Genomic DNA, 21914 nt, shown 5'->3' with positions numbered 1-21914 from the left:
AGGCACACACCAATACTTGGGATAGCCCATATAGTAAAAATATATGTATTTCTACATTTCTTGCTATTTCCATCACAAATATGAATTTTTCTAAAAACTTGAAAAAAAATCACAGCCTTGATTATCTTACATTTTATCTAGATACTAGAGCAATTAATCAAGGTCTAATAATAAGAACTTTAATTTCACTTAACAGAATGAGATCCAGAAAGCTGACATCCAAGGAAGTGATACTCTACTAAAAATATAACACTATCTCATCACTCTCTCATAAACAATAGAGTCATCATGCTTCAATTCTGTCAGTTTGTATTATCAGTTCTTCCTTGCGTGCTCCCAGTAGAAAGTTCTTCCTTCAATAATTTACATTCCATTGTCTCTTTCAACTTGTATATTTCATAAGTCGATAGTGGTGTCAGCACTGGCTGAGATATACTATTATTGTCTAATCATTTTTAAATGCACATCATTATTTTTCGAAACCTATATTCATTGTCAAAAAAGTTATTTTTCGAATATAGCCCATAAAACTCTTGTAGATGAGAAGATGGTAAAATAAAATTATTTCCCAGAGAATGGTCTCTTAAGTACAGTTTTCTCTGTTTATTTCCCTCTGAATTTCCTCTCATTTTTTTAAAGTGGAGTTGGACTCAAAGTTCTTATCTTTCATCATGTTTACTTCCTTTACTGGATTCCTGTCTTTGATGGACTTATTTTATCACATTGTGGGATGTATTCTCGATAGATTCTCTTACGATTCCCTTAAGTTTTGATACTGAGGAAAGGAAGAGATTAGAATTAAGATAGTACTTCAGAGTCAAAAATCTAATATGATTGCAATGGTTGCTTAAACAAAATCTACAGTGCAAATTTACCATCACTCTGGGCCAGGTGTTCAAAGGAGATCAGTAACCACAACTGGGGCCAGATTTTCAAAGACCCCCCGCTCTCAGTGAGGCACAAAAATAAATGGCACATTTTCAGAAGAGCTCAGCCTGTTGCGTACTGAGCACTTTTTCAAATGTGACCCTTATTTAGATGCCTAAAAGGGAGATGAGCTCTTTGGAAAGTATGGTCCTAAGCATGTCAGCTCACTAGCTATACAAAGGTCAAGCCTGCCTAGTACTTCACTAGGAGATCGCCAAGGAAAATTCAGGATGCTGCAAGAAGTACTGTTTGCTATTTAAAAAGAGGGACTCTTCACTTTGAGTCAATACAGGCACAACACTCAACACAGTATTAGGGGACATTATGCATCCTTGGTCATTAAACATTCCAGGGCACTTTTGCTGAGAGCAAGGGTGTCAGCCAGCACATCCTAGATAGATTCCAATTTGGGTTACTACAGTCTGCATACCTACATTACCCCTGCAGTATTCTAAATTAACCATACTAACTTGGACAGCAAGGACAAACAAATAATACCAACTGGTGTAGAGAGATTAGAAATGTGAGATGTTTCCCAGGTGGTCTTGAGGCTAAAGCACAGGACTTGGGAGTCAAGAGATCACTGTTCTATTCCACAGATTCATTGTGTGGCCTTGGTAAAGTAAAGTAATCTCGTCTGTCTGTGCCTAAGTTTCCTTATCTCTGAAATCAGTAGAATGTTTTAGGGAGGTGGTGGAATCTCCAGCCTTAGAGGTTTTTAAGGCCCGGCTTGACAAAGCCCTGGCTGGGATGATTTAGTTGGTGTTGGTCCTTTGCTTTGAGGATTGGACTAGATGACCGCCTGAGGTCTCTTCCAACCCTAATCTTCTATGATCCTATGATCCTATGATAAAATGAGATTCATCTTGGAAAAATGCAAGGTAAAGCATATGGGGGGAAATAATATGAAAACGGAAAACCAAGAATGATAAGGAGGGACCTGGGGCGGGGGAAGTCGGTGCAAATTAGATGCGAGTTTGAAATATGCAAAAAAAGGCCAATGCAATGTTGACCAGCATACACAGAGGCATCATGTTATAGAGATGAGAGTTATGGGAAGGCAATAGCAGGAACAACGTGTTCCCTTCTGGGCACCTGAATATTAGAAAGGTATGGAGAAATTTCAAAGAACCGCAATAAAAATGATCAGAGGGCTGGAGGGACTGATCCATGAAGAAAGATTAAGGCCCTGATCCTGCACTTGGCACCACACAGGCAGGCCCATGATGCGTCCCACTGTGGTGTGTCGAAGTCACGGTAGCTCAGCAAGGGAGCAGGGTTTGCCCTCACATGACTTTTAATGCATATTTCAAGGCCTAAAACTGCTGAATATGTTCGTTACAGCTTGGCTAAGGGGAGAAAATTAGGATCTACAATTATATTAAGGATCTAAATGCTTAAAAGGCAGGAAAAGAATGAGATGGTGACTCAGTCACAATATGGGGTGAAATCATAGCCTGAATGAAATCAATGGCAAAACTACTGACTACAGTGAGGACAGTATTTCACCCCTGGTTCGTGGTCCCCCTGGCTCCAGTGGGGAAGTAGGCTACACCAAAGGTACAGAGTTAACTCCTTTTCTGCAGTGGCTCTGATTCACTGGCTAGTACCCTGGAGGCAGAAACTGATTTGCCCTCTCCCCGCTGCTGCCTGTCCACTCCCTGCTCTCCCGCACAGGAAGTGGAGTAGCCAGCAGCTGCTCTCCCCCTTCCCTGGCCAGATTCCAGCACCCTGGATAGCCCACAGAGAAGTAAAAGGGGACTCCTTACACCCCATTTTCCTCCCCCATGGGCACACCGGAGGGCTCACGATTGTGCCCTAGACAGGAGAAGAATTATTTAGTGCAGTACAGCTGTGTATAACACGGAGCAATAGGATGAGATGAAGAAAGGAAATGTTTGAGTATCAGAAAGAAGTTCCCAACTGAAATTCAAGGCAGCAGGGGAAACACTAGCATTTGCGCTTTCCAAAGTACACTGGCAAGCATTAGAAAATGCATAGGAAACACATTGCCCTGGATCCAGGCAAAGGGCAAGGTGACCCACTATGTCTTTTCTATCTCTGACACCTAGGGCTGAATGAAGGGGACACTCTGCAGAAGCCTAGCAATAATAGAAATTCCTTTCACTGCAACAAATCCTTCCCCAGTTACTGAATCAAAGGCCCAGTAATGGAACACAAATCCATGTCAAAGTTGTATCAACATGATTAAAAACTAATAAATTTAACTTGAAGCATATGCTTCAATCTCTGTGACTTGATGCGCTTAAGAATCTTTCCTGAGCAGGGCTTTTCTGAACTTGAGCTTATAAAAGTACTGTGCTAGTGCATATGCACCAGACATTGGGCCTGATTCTCCTCTGACCCACAGTAGTGTAAATCCAGAGCAACTTCATTACAGTCATTAGAATAACATTGGAATAAAACCAGTGTGAGTAGAGCATCTGATCCACTGACTAGATATACAAGTGAAATAGATTAGTTACACTGCCTATCACGAACGTAGCGCAGAATGTAAGCAAGCAGCACAGACCAGTGCTTCTCAAAGCCAGTCCGCCGCTTGTTCAGGGAAAGCCCCTGGCGGTCCGGGCCAGTTTGTTTACCTGCCGCGTCCGCAGGTTCGGACGATCGCAGCTCCCACTGGCCGCGGTTCGCCGCTCCAGGCCAATGGGGGCTGCGGGAAGGGCGGCCAGCACATCCCTCGGCCCGCGCCGCTTCCCGTAGCCCCCATTGGCCTGGAGCAGCGAACCATGGCCAGTGGGAACCGCGATCGTCCGAACCTGCAGACACGGCAGGTAAACAAACCGGCCCGGACTGCCAGGGGCTTTCCCTGAACAAGCAGCAGCCCGACTTTGAGAAGCACTGGCATAGACAGTGGAAAGTAAATTATATTTCTTAAAACTGTTTCACTATTCTAAAATATTATTAGTAAACAGCAGGAAGGATATTTGTTAAACTATGATTAAGTGTCCACTTAACTACACTTAATCTTCATTTGGGCCTGGGGAGGTGAGTGCTTTAAAATTTTGCCTAATTCAGAAGACGTCAGTTTCAAAGGTTTCCAAATAAAAAGCCCAGAGAAAGAGGAAAGAGTTCCACTGTGTAATGTACCACCAGTCTTGCCATTTTGATGTAGGAGGTAAATTTTCTCTTCCACGTTGCAACTGATGACCCAGATGATGCCGTCCCAAAGCTTCGTATTTGCTTTAGTGAAGCACATTGTATGGCCAATGCATGTTAAGTGACTCGGTAATGTAGCTATCTATTCTCTTCATGGAAAAAATACCAGAATCAGTGTGATTGGGTTAAATCAAGGAAATGCTGACAGGTCGCTTTCCACAATAAGAAGATAACATCATATTCCAAGAAGCAGTGGAAAAATGCTCCCCTAGTGAACCCACGCATGCTGCAACATGGCCAACTTTTATGTGCAATTACTGAGGTTTATACACAGCTTGTCTGGAATTAAGTATTTCCATGGTTGTACATATGGACCCTGATTCTTCGGTCCCTGTGTCTTATGCTGCCTCTCAAGATGCTACTCCACCCGACCCTGACCCCCAGGGAGGGACAATTGAAGAGTAGTGAGCTCTCTAGAGATGCTGGGTCCAGAGCAGTAGGCTCCCCTCCACCACACAGAGCTACAAAGGAGCAGTGATGCAGAGGTGCAAGGGGTAGGAGCAAATTCTTCCATGCCTATGGCTCCAGATTGTCAGTGTGGCCCTGTACAGAGTGAGATATTAGTCAGTTATGGGAGTCAGGAAGCTTGTCTGATATGGGAGATAAAGGAGTCTCCACTTGTTTTAAAATGATTAATGTATTTTTGCTTTTTTTGGACCAATATTATTTGTATATTGCAGGGAATCTATCCATCTAATCTGTTTATAAAGTGCCCAATCATGGTAGCATCTAGGCTAGGGAATACAGACTGACTGATGTTGCCATTAGATATATTAGATCTCTGTGCTTGCAGTTATTAATGGTTTTCAATTCAGGGTGGATTTTTTCCCCTACTCCCATAACGGTGTAAAGACGTTTAAGTCAGAGAACTAATCATGAATTTAAGACTTGTTTACTTACAAACAAACAGTAGACTGTTATCCTGTCTCTCCTCAGCCCCCTCCTCCCGCCCTTCCACTTAGTGGCAGCCAAATTAGACATATTTATAATCACTCATTTATAATCTGTTTTAGAAAATGAATCCCTCCAGCCCTGTAATAATTGTTGCTGTCTTTATCAAAATCCTTTCTGGGTCACAATATCTGCCTTGCAGTGAGACCAGAAAAAAAATATTCCAGGTATATTTTTACCAGAACCACAGAAAGGAACTATAGCCTCCCTGCTATGGCATGTGACACTTCTCTTTACATAACCCCACATGGCGTTGGCCCTTTTTGCTGCCATCCTGCACTGCACATTTGTCTGCTTTGTCACTTCTTGGCCTCTTTCACCATTACTGAGAACTGATACAGCTTCCCAAGTGTCTCCCAAAGTATCTGGCTTTCAGATCATTTCCCCCCCGCAAATTGCATTTCTCTGTTCCTATTCCTAACGTCTCACGGTCATTTGTATTATTTTTCTGTCTCCATGGCATTTGCAGCAACTCAATTTATATTCACCTGTGAATTTAACGGAGGTTCTGTTCACCCTCTTTTCAGAGATCAGATATCAAGAAAGGAAACAGCTTGGATTCTGGGGCTCTGGGCCAATCCTAGCTGCACCATATTTTGGAGTTCTTGTTTTAGTGCCTATTTGTGCTGGGGTGTCTCTTCCCTTTAAATGAAGCAGGTCCAGCTTACCTGTGCTAGAACTGGTGCGCTCAGTCTGGCCAAATAAGCGGGCAGGGCAATTCCTGGGGCTATAAAGAGCCAGGCCCTCAGTAAGGAAGGGGAAGCAGGAGGTTCCCTGGGAAAGGCCTCCAGAGTCCCTGGGGGGAGAGGAGGAGGCAAAGCAGTGGAAATCTGCTACAGAAAAGGGGCCTCCAGGGAGAAAGTCCAGGGAGCTGGTGCTCAGTTAAAAGAGCATGGAAGAATCCTGCAGTTGGCCCTGAAGCAGGAAGGACTGAGAGAGGCAAAGGAGAAAATCCCCTGGGAGCTGTAGCCCAGGGTGGGCTGAAGAACTGTTTTCTGTTTTGCTTATGTTTAGGAAATAAAATTGTACCTGGAAAGAGAAACTGGGTATGGCAGTTGGGACCTTTCTGGGTTGGGGACAAGCCAGTACCTTACACTCCTGTATTTTCTTCCTACGCTGGGAGGCAAGGCCAGTTCTAGGGCAAGCAGGCTGGTTACCCTGGGCACTATACTGCTTGGGGGGGGTTGGGGTAGGAGGCTCTTTGCACTCTGGTTGGTTGGCTTTTTTTTTTTTTTTTGCTCAGACGCTGGGAGTGGAGTTGAGGGTGCTGAAAATTGCCAGCCAGCATGGAAACAAAGGCTAGAGCTGCTCCTGTTGGCAAGGTGTCCCCTAACCCAGTGGTTCTCAACCAGGGGTACATGTACCCCTGGAGGTATGCAGAAGTCTTCCAGGGGTTACATCAACTAATCTAGGTATTTGCCTAGTTTTACAACAGGCAAATTTTTTACTACATTAAAAGCACTAGCAAACTCAGTACAAACTAAAATTTCATACATACAATGACTTGTTTATACTGCTCTATATGCTATACACTGAAATGTAAGTACAATATTTATATTCCAATTGATTTATTTTATAATTATGTGGCAAAAATAAGAAAGTAAGCAATTTTTCAGTAATAATGTGGTGTGACGCTTTTGTATTTTTAGGTCTGATTTTATAAGCAAGTAGTTTAAGTGAAGTGAAACTTGGGGGTTTGCAAGACAAATCAGACTCCTGAAAGGGGTACAGTAGTCTGGCAAGGTTGAGAACCACTGCCCTAACCTGTCTTAATAAATGAATAGGGCTAAGAACTGAGGGAAAGTATGCCGCCACCACCCAGAGGGCCTAGGCCTTTTGCTCAAGGAAAATGGCTCCCTCTGTCGGCCCTGGGTTCTACTGTTGGGGCTACAAATATATCCCTAACTCTGGTTCGGCTGGATAAGGAGGTGTGAACACAGCTTCCATCTCAGACTATGGTTTTACAAGAGTCACATGATGTATTTGTGGCTGTTGTTCCCAAGTTACTGAACCTCATGATTTATGAGTCTGACTTTCCTTATGACCTCATAGGAGGTCATTTAACCAACAGACTTCCCTATGAAATGAAAAGAATACCTAGTCCCTAGGCTTTAAACACTTGCAATGCAGCTAGGTTGGTATCTGCTTGTGTGCTCTTGTTGAGCACCAAGTAATTTCTCCCATACAGAGTCCCCAGGGGTGTCTAACCTCTGTCACAGTTTAAGCACATTCTATAAAAATCTACTCTTCCACCCTTAGCATAACAATGGAAAGAAAATCATTTTGCTTATATGTCAAAAAACATTACTCATTCCAGGTGGGTGGGTGAATGAGAATTTTTAAGGCTGTATTAAAGTACTGTATGCGTCTGCTCTGAAAATGGTTATGTAAAAATAGCACGTTAGTACTCAACATCTGCTTCCTGAGTATGTTGAGAGTAGCACTTACTCACTTTAGAGACCCTAATAAATTTTCACTCCTGATATCCCTTCAGAGACAACACAGCTCAGAGAGATGGAGTTGGATTTTATTCTGTCATCACAAACAGATTTGATAACCAAATTCCAATTCTAGTGCCAAATTCTGCCCTCAGAGTCATTTACACCAGCAAAATCCTCTTAAAGATAATGGGGTTACATAGGTATAACTGAAGACAGAATTTGAAGATAACTAAGATTGTAAAAGTGACTCCAGCATCTGGTCTGCAGAGTCTTTGATTAATAGTGATGATGCATGAGTCAGAAAGAACCCAGGCTTGACTTTCAGGGCTCAGGCTTGGGCTTCAGTTCTGGCTGCTTTGCACTGGACCCAGAAAGCTGCCCTAAAGAGGGCAGTTGAGACTTCCTCCTGTCATCTTGGCATAGAAGGCTTATCTGAGATGGGAAGAGATAGGGACAGGTGTGCCCATGTGGGGACAGGCAGGGTGAGCACACAGCAAGCTGTCAGATCCTCAGTCCATGCCGTTTCTGGAGCAGGCAGCATAATTTACAGCAGCCCTGAAGCTGCTCTAAGTCAGGGTTTCTCAACCCAGGGGTCAGGAGCCAAAATTGGGTTGCCAGAATGTTTCTAAGGGGTGCGTGGCAGCTCCTGTCCCATGGCTGGGCTCACCTCCCTACTCCAGGCACTGCAACCTGTGGGGTCCCAGTGCCACTTAGGTTTGGACCAGCTCTCATGATGACAGGAGTCCAGATAAGCCAAATTTTAGTGAGTGGCTCTGCCACCCCATGAGCCAGGTTACAACGCCACTCATGCAAATTTGGTTCAGTCAGGGAGGCGGAGCCAAACCTGAGTGGCGCTGCAACCCTGGAGGTTACAATTCCTGGAGTGGAGAGCCAAGCCCAGCCAGCCCCCCAGCACAGCAGCTGCAGGAGCTGCCACTGTGGGGTGAATGCTGAGCAGGACCCAAACCCTTTGGGGTCAGGACCCAAGCAAAACCACATCAGTGCATCCACCCCCGAACTATTTACTGGTTCACAACAGGCCATAAACATTTATAAAGGGGCTCTGAGCCCCAAAAGGTTGCCATTCACCTTCATAGTATATCAGGGTTAGAAGGGACCTCAGGAGATCATCTAGTCTAATCCCCTGCTCAAAGCAGGACCAATCCCCAAATAGCCCCCTCCAGGATTAAACTCACAACCCTGGGTTTAGCAGGCCAATGCTCAAACCACTGAGCTATCCCTCCCCCTGCTCTAGGTTACATGAGGGCCATTTTGGTCCCCAGCCACCCCTCTTTGCCAGTGTAAACTCAACATAGTGGAGGATTGAGCCCTCAAATTTCAAGTAGAAAATGCTGGGGCTTGGAAAAAAGTATTTGTGTTTGTAATCTGAGCAAATCTAATGAGGAATCAGTGAGACACAAAATGCTCAGAACTGCACAAAGCCATTTTTCACAACACAGCCACCCTTTTGGGGCCTGCCTGGAGATGGCTATACAATTAGTTTGTGTGTTCAGCTAGCTGATGGGCGTTGATGAAATAGCTTCCTGCATCCAGTGATGAAACACAGTCTTCATTGTGAGAGTGCAACTCATTAAAGCCGTTGTCAAGTGTGCAAAACTCAAACAGATCACTCCATAACAGAAGCACATCATGGCAAAGAAAGAGCAATTTCCTTACCCATTTCAAATAAGCTAATCAAATTAGACGATTTGACACATAGGCTTTCCGACGACATTTTCACACTCCTGGGGGATTAATTAATCTTTAAAGCCCCAAAACTGCTGTGCACATCCATTACTGGAAAAAAACATGTCACTTACTCCTAATTTGATTAACGTGACCAATAAGCTAATTTCACATCGCTTCCAAATAGTTAGAGATGCATATGCTATTTTATCACATAAAAATAAGTGTTTGAACAATCTTTGGGATTGAGAGATAGCATAGCCACTAGCTTTGGAAATCACTGATCATGGGTTTGTTTTAAACATCGAGTACATCATATAATTAATAAACTACACACAAAGCATTAACTGGAGGAAATGGGAAACCAGTTTTAGTCACAACAGACACTTATGGTGTAATTTTTAAAGGCACCTAAAGATGCAGAGAGGTGTCTAATGGGATTTTCAAAAGGAGCCAAGCACCTAACCCCCATTGAAATCAATAGGGTCTTAGGCACTTTTGAAAATCCCACTAAGCACTTCTGTGCATCTAAGATGAATGCAAGAATGGCCACACTGGGTCAGACCAATGATCTAATCTAGCCCAGTATCCTGTCTTCTGACAGTGGCCAATGCCAGATGCTTCAAGGGGAATGAACTGACCAGGGTAATTATCAAGTGAGCCATCCCCTGGCATCCAATCCCAGCATCTGGCAGTCAGAGGTTTAGGGACATCCAGAGCATGGGGCTGCATCCCTGACCATCTTGGCTAATAGCCATTGATGGACCTATCCTCCATGAACTTATCTAATGCTTTTTTGAACCCAGTTATATCTTTGGCCTTCACTAAAACCCCTGGCAACGAGTTCCACAGGTTGACTGTGCACTGTGTGAAGAAATACTTCCTTTTGTTTGTTTTAAAGCTGCCGCCTATTAATTTCATTGGGTGACCTCTGGTTCTTGTGTTATGAGAAGGAGTAAATAACACTTCCTTATTCACTTTCTCCATGCCAGTCATGCTTTTATAGACCTCTATCATATCCCTCCTTAGTCATCTCTTTTCCAAGCTGAACAATCCCAGTCTTTTTAATCTCTCCTCATATGGAAGCTGTTCCATACCCCAATAATTTTTGTTGCCCTTTTCTGAACCATTTCCAATTCCAATATATCTTTTTTGAGATGGGGTGACCACATCTGCACACAGTATTCAAGATGTGGTTGTACCATGGATTTATATAGAGGCAACATGATATTTTCTGTCTTATTATCTATCCCTTTCTTAATGATTCCCAACATTCTGTTCACTCATATGGAAGCTGTTCCATACCCTAATCACTTTTATTGCCCTTTTTTGAACCGTTTCCAATTCCAATATATCTTGGGATGGGGTGTCCGGAACTGCACGCAGTATTCAAGATGTGGGTGTACATAGATTTATGTAGCGGCATTAGAATATTTACTTTCTTATTATCTATCCCTTTCCAAATGGTTCCTAACACGGTTTGCTTTTTTGACCACTGCTGCACATTGACTGGATGTTTTCAGAGAACTAACCACAATGACTCCAAGATCTCTTTGAATGGTAACAGCTAATTTAGACTTCATCATTTTGTATATCTAGTTGGGATGATGTTTTCCAATGTGCATTACTTCACATTTATCAACACTGAATTTCATCTGCTATTTTGTTGCCCAGTCACCCAGTTTTGTGAGATCCCTTTGTAATTCTTCGCAGTCTGCTTTGGATTTAACTATCTTGAGTATTTTTGTACCATCTGCAATCTTTGCCAACTCAATGTTTACCCCTTTTTCCAGATCATTTATGAATAATGTTGAACAACACTGGTCCCAGTAGAGATCCCTGGAGGAAACCACTATTTACCACTCTCCATTCTGAAAACAAACTTACCCTTTGTTTTCTGTCTTTTAACCAGTTACTGATCCATGAGAGGACTTCCCCTCTTATCCCACGACAACTTACTTTGTTTTAAAAGAGCTTTTGGTGAGGGAACTTGTCAAAGGCTTTCTGAAAGTCCAAGTACCCTATATCCACTGGATCACCCTTGTCCACATGTTTGTTGACCCCCCCCAAAGAATTCTAATAGATTGGTGAAGCACAATTTCCCTTGCCTAAATAGCTTTAAAATCTGGCCCCTATTACCCACAGAGACGGGGTTCAAAAGCCTGAAGACATTTCATGTTAGAACCGGAATGTGCAGAAACAAGCTTGTGGAGTTCTGTTATGTAGGGTAGACACCCTCTGCTACCTTACAAAGGCAGCATGCACTCCGTGACTCATCCTGTCCATCTCTATAAGCACACTGCCACAAATAAATGAATAAAAAACACAAAACAGTGAAGACTCAAAAAGAAACCAATCTAAGGGAAACCTTTCCAAAACTTCAACATGAATTGGTGAAAGAAACATTACTAAGATACTGCTAAGCAATGAGATTTAAACTCCTATAATAATTTTATTGGGCTATGAAAACACTGTTGTAACATAAGTTACTAACTATTTCTCCTATTATTCACCAGGTGGTTTAACCACATATTCCTGGAAAGGTGACAGTGGCTAAACATTGGTAAACAAAGAAATAGCGGGCTATAACTGGATTAAAAATTCTTAATATTTGTTATTGGACTGTCTTAAGATAGAAGAAGCCACTTAAGGAGCTAAGTAACTAATTTACATATCTTCTTCAATTTCATGGGATTTTGTTAAGATTACTTACTTTGCCCAAGCATAAATTGTTTAGATTATTATTACTGACTAGACAAGTTTCACTTGCCCTTAAATTATTTTGCCTATCCCTAAACACTTTTAAGTATCTAATAAGTAAGGCTAAGATTTTATCACAGATATTCTGTGACAAAATGGAGAGCTGCCCCCACAACACCCGCAGCGACTGAGCAGCTGTGGGGCCCCGGCTCGGAGCTCCAGGGGCCTCCACCTCCCGCAGCAGCTAGAAGCTGTGGGGTCCTCTTGGAGCCCAGGGCAGCTGAGAGCTCGGGGCCCCCCCGTGGGTGGCAGGGGTACCCTGTAGCTGCCAGCCACTGCAGCCTGAAGTCCCTGAGGTCTCTGGAAGTCATGGATTCCGTGACTTCTGCGACCTCCGTGACAAAATTGTAGCTTTACTATAAGATATTAAAAATGAACTCACAATAATTTTGGAAAACAATATATTTTTGGTTTTATCTTACCAAGAAGAAAAAAAAGTCCCTGAGAGGTGACTCACACTCAAACGTGTAATTTCTGTTAAAGGTCTCCACAGAAAGGCATACAAAATAAACTGTAATATAAGTAACCAGTTTATCATTTGTATTTAGTTGTGTGTTGTTTTGTCTAATATTTTATTTTTCTTTCTTTAATAAGATAGCCAAGGTTAATAATTGTGCTCCTTTTGCTTTGTCTTAACTATGGTGTTCCCTGTAACTAAATAGTGAAAGCCACACTTCTGAGTTGGCAGTAAGAGGAACAAATAGTCAGGGCCGGCTCTAGGATTTTTGCCGCCCAAAGCAAAAACAATTTTGGCCGTCCCCCCCCCCCCGTTTTTTAATTACCCCACCCCCGGCCCCGCCTCAACTCTGCCCCTTCCCCAAATCCCCAGCTCTGCCTCCTCCCCCCAGGCTCTCAAGCCTAGGAGGGAGGGAGGGAGGGGGAGAAGCGGCGCCCGCGCCGCGGCCACTTGGAGTCTCCCCCTCCCTCCCAGGCTCTCAAGCCTGGGAGGGAGGGGGAGCAGCGGCGCGCGAAACGGCTGTTTCGCGCGCCGCGGCCGCTCGGGATCTACCCCTCCCTCCCTCCCAGGTTTGAGAGCCTGGGAGGGAGGGGGAGACCCCGAGTGACCGCGGCGCGCGAAACAGCCAATTCGCGCGCCGCTGTTCCCCCTCCCTCCCAGGCTTGAGAGCCTGGGAGGGAGGGCGAGTAGCGGCGCGCGAATCAGCTGTTTCGCGCGCCGTGGTGCGCGAGCGGCAGCAGCAGCGGAGGTGAGCTAGGGTGGCCGGGGCACATTTTTAGGGGCGGCATTCTGGCGCCGGCCATGCCGCCCCTAAAAATGTGCCGCCCCAAGCACCAGCTTGTTTTGCTGGTGCCTAGAGCCGGCTCTGCAAATAGTAGAGCTGGCCTGACATTTCTTGTTTCTCTAAACATTTTAAAAACAAAATTACTTGGTGACCAACAATTTAAAACTAGCCCTTTCCACCTCACAGATTTCATTTCAGATATTACAAAGCTCTGCTAATTTCCAAAAAGGGTGGACTCCCATTTGTGTCTGCATTTTGTCCTAGTAACATCTGACCCTCCTGCAAAACTGGTTACTCACACCTCTTCGCAGCATGATTGTTGGTGCACTAGAGGTACCACATATACTTCTATTTGTGCCTCCAAATTAATTGCAAGTGCAAATCTGAAGGTACTAATTAGGGCTGGTAAAAATTTTCAATTGGAAAATTGCGTTTTTGACAAAATTAGTTTTGTGAAAGTTTCTGCTTTACTAAAAAAAAAAAAAAAAAAAAGAAAGCAGCAGCTTAAATGGAAACATTTTTACCAACCCTAATTAGTACCTTCACGTTTGCACCTGCAATTCATTTGGCAGCAAATAGGCTAGCACTTCACACCAGCCCTAAACTCACTAACAACAGTTAGAGGATGTTGGTGTAACCATCCTCTTGTTTGACCCACCAGAAGATTTGAGTCAGTCTTGCATAGCTTAAGTATCAGGGGGTAGCTGTGTTAGTCTGTATCTACAAAAACAACAAGGAGTCTGGTGGCACCTTAAAGACTAACAGATTTATTTGGGCATAAGCTTTCGTGGGTAAAAACCTCACTTCTTCAGATGCATCTGAAGAAGTGAGGTTTTTACCCACGAAAGCTTATGCCCAAATAAATCTGTTAGTCTTTAAGGTGCCACCAGACTCCTTGTTGTTTTTGCATAGCTTAAAGGTGCAATTTATCTATCGGAAAAAGCTTCCAATTTTTTTGACAATCATTATGTGATGTTTGTTCGCTAGAGAAAATCCAGTGGAGGCAATTTGCTTTTATGTTCATTATGACTTTCATTTTAATAGTTATTCAGTATAGTCTTGCAATAGGCTGAAATATAATTTGGCTCATTTAAGGCGAGTACCCATCTCTCTCCCTGTTATAACAAATGCATAGGGATAATGAATAGCTCCATATGGCAGCCTTTTTGTACAATGCATTACTCATATTAGTTATAGATTTTATCTTGGCTCAGAGCACTCCTGTGCAGCCAAGGTTTGTTCATCAGTTCATTTGCCTTTATAATATGCAGAGTGTCAGTAGTATGTCAATGCTCAAATTTGAAACAAGAGTGATGGAAAAGAAAATGAAATGAAAGATGATGACTTTTCTATAGAAGGATTTTTTGTTTTTTTAAGGTTGGGGAAATAAAACCAGCGGTCAATTACTATTTAACTAAATAACTGTTCCATACTGTGAAATACCTCTGCTCTTGTTTGTACATTTCAGAGAGTCACGTACACATATATTTTTGGTTTTGTAACTGATATAGTTCCTGATTGTTTCAGGGGTTTCAATACCTTTAAATATCCTTCTGGGGTGGAGAGAAATCTCATCTTAGTGATTATATAGGGCACACGATTAGGAGTCAAAAAACTTTGTAGCTATTCCCAGCTCTGATATTGACTTGCTGTGAAATCTTAGGAAAGTCAGTTCACTGTTCTGTGCCTCAGTTGCTCCACCTTAAAAATGGGGATAATATACTCTGCCCTCCACCCCCACTTTGTGATGCACTTGGAGTTCTATGAATGAAAAGTGCTAAAGAAGTATTAATGAATTAACTTTTATAAATAAAATAGTCTGCTGAAAATCCAGTTTGAGTGCAGTCAATTAGGAAAAAAGCATAATCTAAATCTTCCCTTAAGCACTTTCATCATTTTAGCAGACAAAATGTTTCAGATTTAGATTCAATTGTGTATCCGTAAGCAGTGACTGTACAAATTCTTAGGCCGCTGCTGCTATACAATCCAGGCCGCTGCTGCTATACAATCCTTCTTATTAAGATAACCATATGTAATCAAGCATGACTAATGGCCTTACAGTTAAAATAGTCACAGTATGACATATTTGGCTCACTTTTGCCAATGCACCATGCTTATTTTCAAGCTGTTATAGTGGGTCCCCCTGTATCTAACTGAAGCCATTTCATGGGCATAAGCACAGGTCATGATCCTGAGAGTTTCTGATCACTTTCAAACCCCACTGAAATCGGTGAATCTAAACTGGAAGTCCTTACTCAGAATTTAATCACTCAAAGCTAGAGCTGGTCAACCTTTTTCAAAGAAGAGTTAACAGCCACAGAAAGAATAGCTTATCGCTGTAGAGAGCAGTTATATGAATTTGAAAAAAATTGGACCCCATTTCTAGATACATCTGGATGAAAAAAGTGGAAAGATAGCTCAAATAATGTGAGACCTCCATTCCCCCCCAACGCCTCCCCTGTCCCCACCCCTAGTTCCCTTCTTTCCTCTTCTACTTATTTATGTGTATTCTTCTATTTTATTACTGTTACCACCACTTCACATGTTATATCTGTGTAGTGTTGTCCGGTTTTGTGTTGTCTGGTCTTGTAGATTTGATAAGTTGTAAAATTGCATAATTTTATAGATATCCTGTGAAATGTGCAGTATTTGGAAACATTTACAAGCTGTAAGTTATTTACCTTTTTGTACTTTTCATTGTCTGTTTTATATGAAAATCAATAAAAAAATTAATCAGAGAAAAATGGCTTTTTCTCAAAAATGATTTCCCCCAAATTTACATAGTTGACATTTTCCCATGAACCATTTCTTTCCCCTTCCCCCCACCAATTTTCCCCCTACAAATTAGTTCAAAAACCATGATCCAGATTATTGACATTTTTCATTGTATCAAACTATTTTTTCAGTATACAAAAAATATCAATATGCATTTCAATGTTATTTCTGATAATGTTTTCAACAACATTTGGGGGGAAAGTGTCTTAAAAAGTCACGAAAAAAATTGGGAGGGGGGAATGAAAAGTTGGTCCAGTACAAACAACTTTGAAATTTCAATTTTTTTCACAAAACTAGTTTTTTGTGTTTCATGGAGTTTTATTTGAATAGGCATTTAAGAATTTGGCCCTAAATTTAACTAAATAATGCAATAAAATTCAGAACGAAGTGTTAAAAAGTCTATGTGAATGGGAGACACTGTCACATTATAAGAGAACCATTAACATCTTGTTGATAATTTTGAAGTTCATTCTGTTTAGGAACAATTTTGTTTTGAGTTCATATAATTTGCTGCACAGGTGAACCCAGATTTTCCAGATGTTCCATGAGACATAAAATAAATAAAAAGTTGAATAATTAGAGTTATGGATTAATTAGATCAGCTCCTGTTCATTTCTGACTCTGGAATTATACCCCAATTTTGGAGAGCTAGAATTAATATAAACACATTTTACTTGTATTCCCCTCCCAGTTGTGATTATTTATATCTTGTAGAAGGGGCACTATGGCCTCCAGAGTATCTCCTTGCAGTGGAGTGTGGCTCTAGTAGGGGCTAGAAACTCCTGGGTTTAGAGTTTCTTCTCCAACAGTCTCTGGCTGGGGTAGGTAGGGGAACCCAGAACCAAACCTCCGCTGGGTTCCAGCTCAGGCCCTTGTTTGGAACACCCAGAGTCAGTCCTCCTCAGTCCCTTGCTGTTCCCTGAGCTACTTCCTACCTCCATGGTCCTGCCATGAGTGCAGGGGACTGGACTAAATGACCTCTCGTGGTCCTTTCCAATCCTACACTTCTATGATACTACTTCGCAAACTGAATGGAGACTGCTGGACAAACTTCTACTAACGAATTTTTCTTGTAGGTTGACATTCACCCTTACAGCCAGCCCAAGGTCTATGAACCACTCAAGTCTGACTTGGTGTTTAATCACTTATATAAACTGCTAATTTCCTTTTATACTCCTCCACCAGGAACATCAGCTCTTAAGCCATGGTTTATCTCTAAAAACTGACACTGTGACCGACAATACCATTGCAGGGTGCCATGTTTCTGGTCTTTCAGTGACTCCAGGTAAATGTGCTCAGTTTACAAGTAAAAGTAGTTTTTCTAACTACCAGCCCTACAAACTCAGCCTGGGGTCTGACAGTCAAGCTGGGATTTTTGTTTCTTGCACAGAATCAGTAATAAAGATTCTGGTGGCCCAATTATGACTTCAATCAGGGGTGGCAAAACTGGGGGGTGAGGGGACAGCAAGCGCTAGCCCACCATCAATGGAAATATCATGGGGGCTGATCTATGTTTCCTGCCTCCGTGAGTTGTTTTGCTACACATTCTGGGAAACAGCGCTCCCTGTAAACTGCATGTGTGTGCGGCAATCTTCCATACACTGCACATGCTCAGGCTGCTTAGGCAGGGTAGGGCTTTGCAGCTTCTTGGAGTGGAGGCAAGACCAGGATCCCGAGGGGCTGGATTGGCCACTGCAATATCTGGGATCAGGCCAGGTCGAAATTGGGGTGATGTGACTGAGCCAGGAGCAGCTACCCTGGCAAGAGGGACACGAACCACTGGGAACTCCCTTCCCAGCCTGGAGCTGGCTGATCTCCCTCCATCAAGTCTCAGGAGCTCCCCTTGCTTAGCATGCAGAGCTCCAACCTTTCTTTCCCCTCTCTGCCCCGATTCTCCCCAGTAGCTATGCTTAGTACAGTGCGTTGTTTAGGTTTCCTTATGCACCTCTGTCCCCCACTCAGAGAGCTTCTGCTGCCTCTGACTTCAGTGAACATGTGCAACTCATTGTCTTCGGATCATGTCCTCAGTGAAACCTGTGCAATTCCTCTGTCACCAATGGGTTTGCCCAGTTGTAACTGAGTGGCCATTTAATTGGCATTTAGTAAATAATTCTATCAATAATGCACAAGCCAGAATAGATTCCCACTTCCTCCCTCTGAGCTATATTGGCTCTGCAGAGTGAACCGAAGTAAAAAGCAATACAAACATTTTTGTTACGGAAGTTTTGGATAGAAATAGGGAGCAAAACAGACGAGAAAGAAGTTGCAATTTTTCTGCTGTCATTTAACACTGAGTTTGGATGTGGCAGTCAGCACTTTTCTGAAGGCCTTGGGTGTCCATTTTCACCAGTAACTTTAGAGCTTTTCTGAATCCAACCTGGATTGGATAAAATTGCTAAAAGTTGCTTTAGCTGATTTTATTGCATGGGTATCCAGCAATAGTTTTTCAATTGCATCACAAATACAAAAGAAAATGCTTGGCATAGTGGGAAGTCACCCTCAAAAGATGCTGCTTGTTTGGTAAAGGATACACTTCCTCATGCCATAGTCCACCCCCGGGCCAAGTAAAGGCACTAGCAGAATGTTGTACCTGCCCTTTTTTCTTCAACAGAGGGATTATTAGATCCTTATTAGTAAGAGTCTGCTTCCATGAAAGATAAAATCCAGTTACTTACTGCGGAAAGACAGCTCCTTTGTTCCCTGATGATTGCACAGAATCCCAGAAAACCTGTAATCATCACAAGACCTCCAGCAAAGATCAGGATGTATGCAGACACGGCAAATGTGCTAGATGCCAGGATATTCAGATAGTCGCTTTTTTCAACAAGGGTCCATATGCCAACAGCCATCACTGCAGCACCACCCACCTGTGGCACACAAGGAGAAGGAAATGTACACAGTGAAGCCACACTTTGAAATATTTTAATCTGGCATTTAGAACTTGTATCTTGCTTAATCTCGTTTTCAGCTATCTGGGCAGCTCTAATAAATAATTAGGAGTCATCAGGTGGTGCTGTTACACAGTCTTCCAAGTTCTTAGTGTGCAAGCAAGTTTTGACACTTAGGAAGACATTATGTGTTGCTGTTAGTTTTCAGTTGTGCAATGTTTTGTGCAGAGGCAATTTTGGGAGAGAGGGAGCTGTATGAGTAATAGGAGAGTTCGCTCTGTGCCCTGGGTTCTAATCAGAGGCAATTCTTGAGGCAGAGTTGCTCCCTGGGAATTGGCCATTGATGTTATGCTAAAATAACTGGAAGAGGGGATTGACTGGCACACTGTTTGACTATATCATTTCAGGGAAGGTGTACATGTGTAAATAAAGTAAGTTAAATTTAGTATATAACCAGTTTCCATGCCACTGATTTCTTCTCCACCGCAAAGCTGACCTGCAAGGCCCTGGATTTCTGCTACTGATTAGCACAGGGGTGACACTTTCAGAATGGGACACTGATGTCAGAAAATGGCAACAACATCAAAAACACCACGACCAGATTAGAAGCCAGTCCATTATTTCAATTCCTGCGCTGTTGGTAACAGCAACGCAGGAACTGACATAATGGCTCAGCACCTAATGTTATTTTTATTATTAGAGCTGGTCAAATAATTAAAAAGATTAATTAATAGACTTATTCTAATAATCTAATCTTGTTTTTAAATCCTGAATCCATATTGTGGTATCAGAACACCTATCTATGGTATAGTTATGAATAAACAGACTGTCTTCACTCTGCTGCTGTTCTTTGGGTCATATAATAATATTCAAAGGACAACCAGCTCAGTCTGAGTCCCTAACTGACCCATCCTCACTTTGCAATAGAACCTCATTTTTTCCCCAGTACAATACCCCCTAGCCCAAATATGTGCTTCCCCGCTAAGTTCAAGAAACTGGTTAGTCCCAATGATGTTTACTTACCAATCCACTAAAAGTTAAGAAGTTTGTTTTCCAAGCCACTTAAAACTATACAGTGCAGGTTTGACAACTGAGTGATTAAAATAATTAGAACAATGTTTACCACGAAAGAAAGCCTAACAACTGGGGAAACTATTCCATGAAACCCTGCACTGCAGAACAGACTGAAGTTCCACAGGACAAGCGTGTCTTACACATGTAGCTCTAAGAAGCACAGTGCTGGCTAAAACTCATAAGCAACAACACAGTATATTTTGTTTTAATAATGCTAACTATCCACTCTCCCCACTGCAAATGTATTGTCTTTCCTAGTGTATCTTAGCATTTTGCTGTCTGAAAATGCATCTATTCAATCCCAGACAGAGAACAAGGTGCTAAAACAAATATCCTTGTTACCCTCAACCCTCCACAGTTCCAATCAACTCTACCTGCTCCTCTTCCCCTCTCCTTCCCACATTCTCCCAGCAGCAGAAATCCAGGTCCCACATCCACATCCTCAGTCTCCTTCTCCTAAAGTCTGGTGACATTTGCTCTGTTCCTGGCTCTCCCTCTTTCCCCACCCTCTCCTCCTCCTACACCCATCCTTGCCACCACCTCCAGTCGTCTTATGGCATCATTCCTAACCTCATGCCCATGCCCCCCCTTCTCTCGCTGTCTCTGGAACTCACACTCGATACCCAAAAAGATCACAACAATCCATGACGTCCTCATATCTCACTCCCTCCAGCTCCCGGCTCTCATAGCAACCTGGATCCCTTCGGCTGACACTGCCTTTGCAGCTGCACTCTTTTATGGAGTCCTCTCCTTCTCCACTCTCTGCCCTGGATGGGGCCATGACGGGGTGTTGGGCTTATCTTCTGTTCCTCCCCTTTCTCCTCTTTTGAACAGCACTGTATCTGACTCTTCTCTCCTCTCCCCACTCCATGTCCATCTCTACCATCTGCCCAGCTCCTCCTCGTCAGCCTTCCTCTCTGATTTTGAGTCCTGGCTCTCTGTCTTCCTCTCCTCACAGTCTCCCACACTCATCGTTGGTGTCTTCAGCTTCCATGTGGATGACCCCTCTGACCACTTAGCTACAAGTTTCCTCCCCCACACTTCTTCATTCAACTGGCAATGCTGATTCAACTCTCCCACTCACCAAAAGAGATGTTTACTTGACATGGTCCTCACCAAGCACTGCTCTCTCTGATCTCTCTGTTGCTGAGTTTCCCCTCTCTGAACATCACCGGGGCTCTTTCAGCATCACCCACCAGCACTCCCCATGCCCTTTCATTTGGCCTTTCCATGACTTCCAGTCCATCAGCACTGATGACTTCTTGTCTCTTCTCAGCCCTCTCCTCCCTGCCCTCTCTTCCACTGATATGGTTGTTAACTCTCTCTGTGCTTCACTCTTCTACACGCTTGACTCTTTTGCCGTCTCTCCCATTGCAAGATCTGCCCTGCCAGCCCCCAGCCCTATTGGGCTCACCCCCAATAGCTACTTCCTGTGCTCCTGGTCACATGCTGCGGGGCGTGTCTGGCAGAAATCCTGTGACCAGGCCGACTTCCTCCAGAACAAATTCATTCTCTCCTCCTTCATTTCTGCCATCGTTTTTGCAAAACAACTGTACTTCTCCAATTTAACTGAATCCCATGCCCACAATTCCAGCTGCCTTTTCACCACCCATCTCCTGTCATAGATGCAGAAGTGTCTCGTCTGCTGTCCTCCTTTAATCTCTCCATTTGCCCCAGTGACCACCATCCCAATCTCCCTCATACGTACTCTCATCCCCCTATGACTCTTTTCCTTAACCTCTCATGCTTCTTTGGCTCTTTCCCCTCACCATACAAACATGCTTTAGTCTCTTCTATCTTAAAAAATGCCACCCTTTACCCCATTTGCTTCCTCACCTACAGCTATATCTCCCTTTTCCCTTTCCTCTCTAAGTTCATTGAAAGTGCTGTTTATATTCACTATCTGGAGTTCCTCTCCTCCAATTCTATTCTAGACTCTCTCCAATCCAGCTTTCACCTCTTCCACTCCACTGAAACTGCTTTTCCCAAAG

The 21914-nt window shown here is 43.2% G+C and overlaps 1 protein-coding gene across 1 annotated transcript in view; it reads right to left on the bottom strand.

Annotated features, from left to right (window-relative positions):
* The window catches only part of TSPAN11 (tetraspanin 11), a 174650-nt gene that overhangs the window by 114270 nt on the left and 38466 nt on the right, over window positions 1-21914 (bottom strand). Inside the window, exon 2 of the mRNA XM_065422455.1 lies at window positions 18637-18828. Within this exon, the coding sequence (XP_065278527.1) occupies window positions 18637-18828 (192 nt within the window). The remainder of the gene's footprint in view (window positions 1-18636; window positions 18829-21914) is intronic.

Source organism: Emys orbicularis, chromosome 1 (genome assembly GCF_028017835.1).
Source record: "Emys orbicularis isolate rEmyOrb1 chromosome 1, rEmyOrb1.hap1, whole genome shotgun sequence".
NCBI classification, from domain to species: domain Eukaryota; kingdom Metazoa; phylum Chordata; order Testudines; family Emydidae; genus Emys; species Emys orbicularis.
This window is presented reverse-complemented; position numbering and strand designations above follow the sequence as displayed.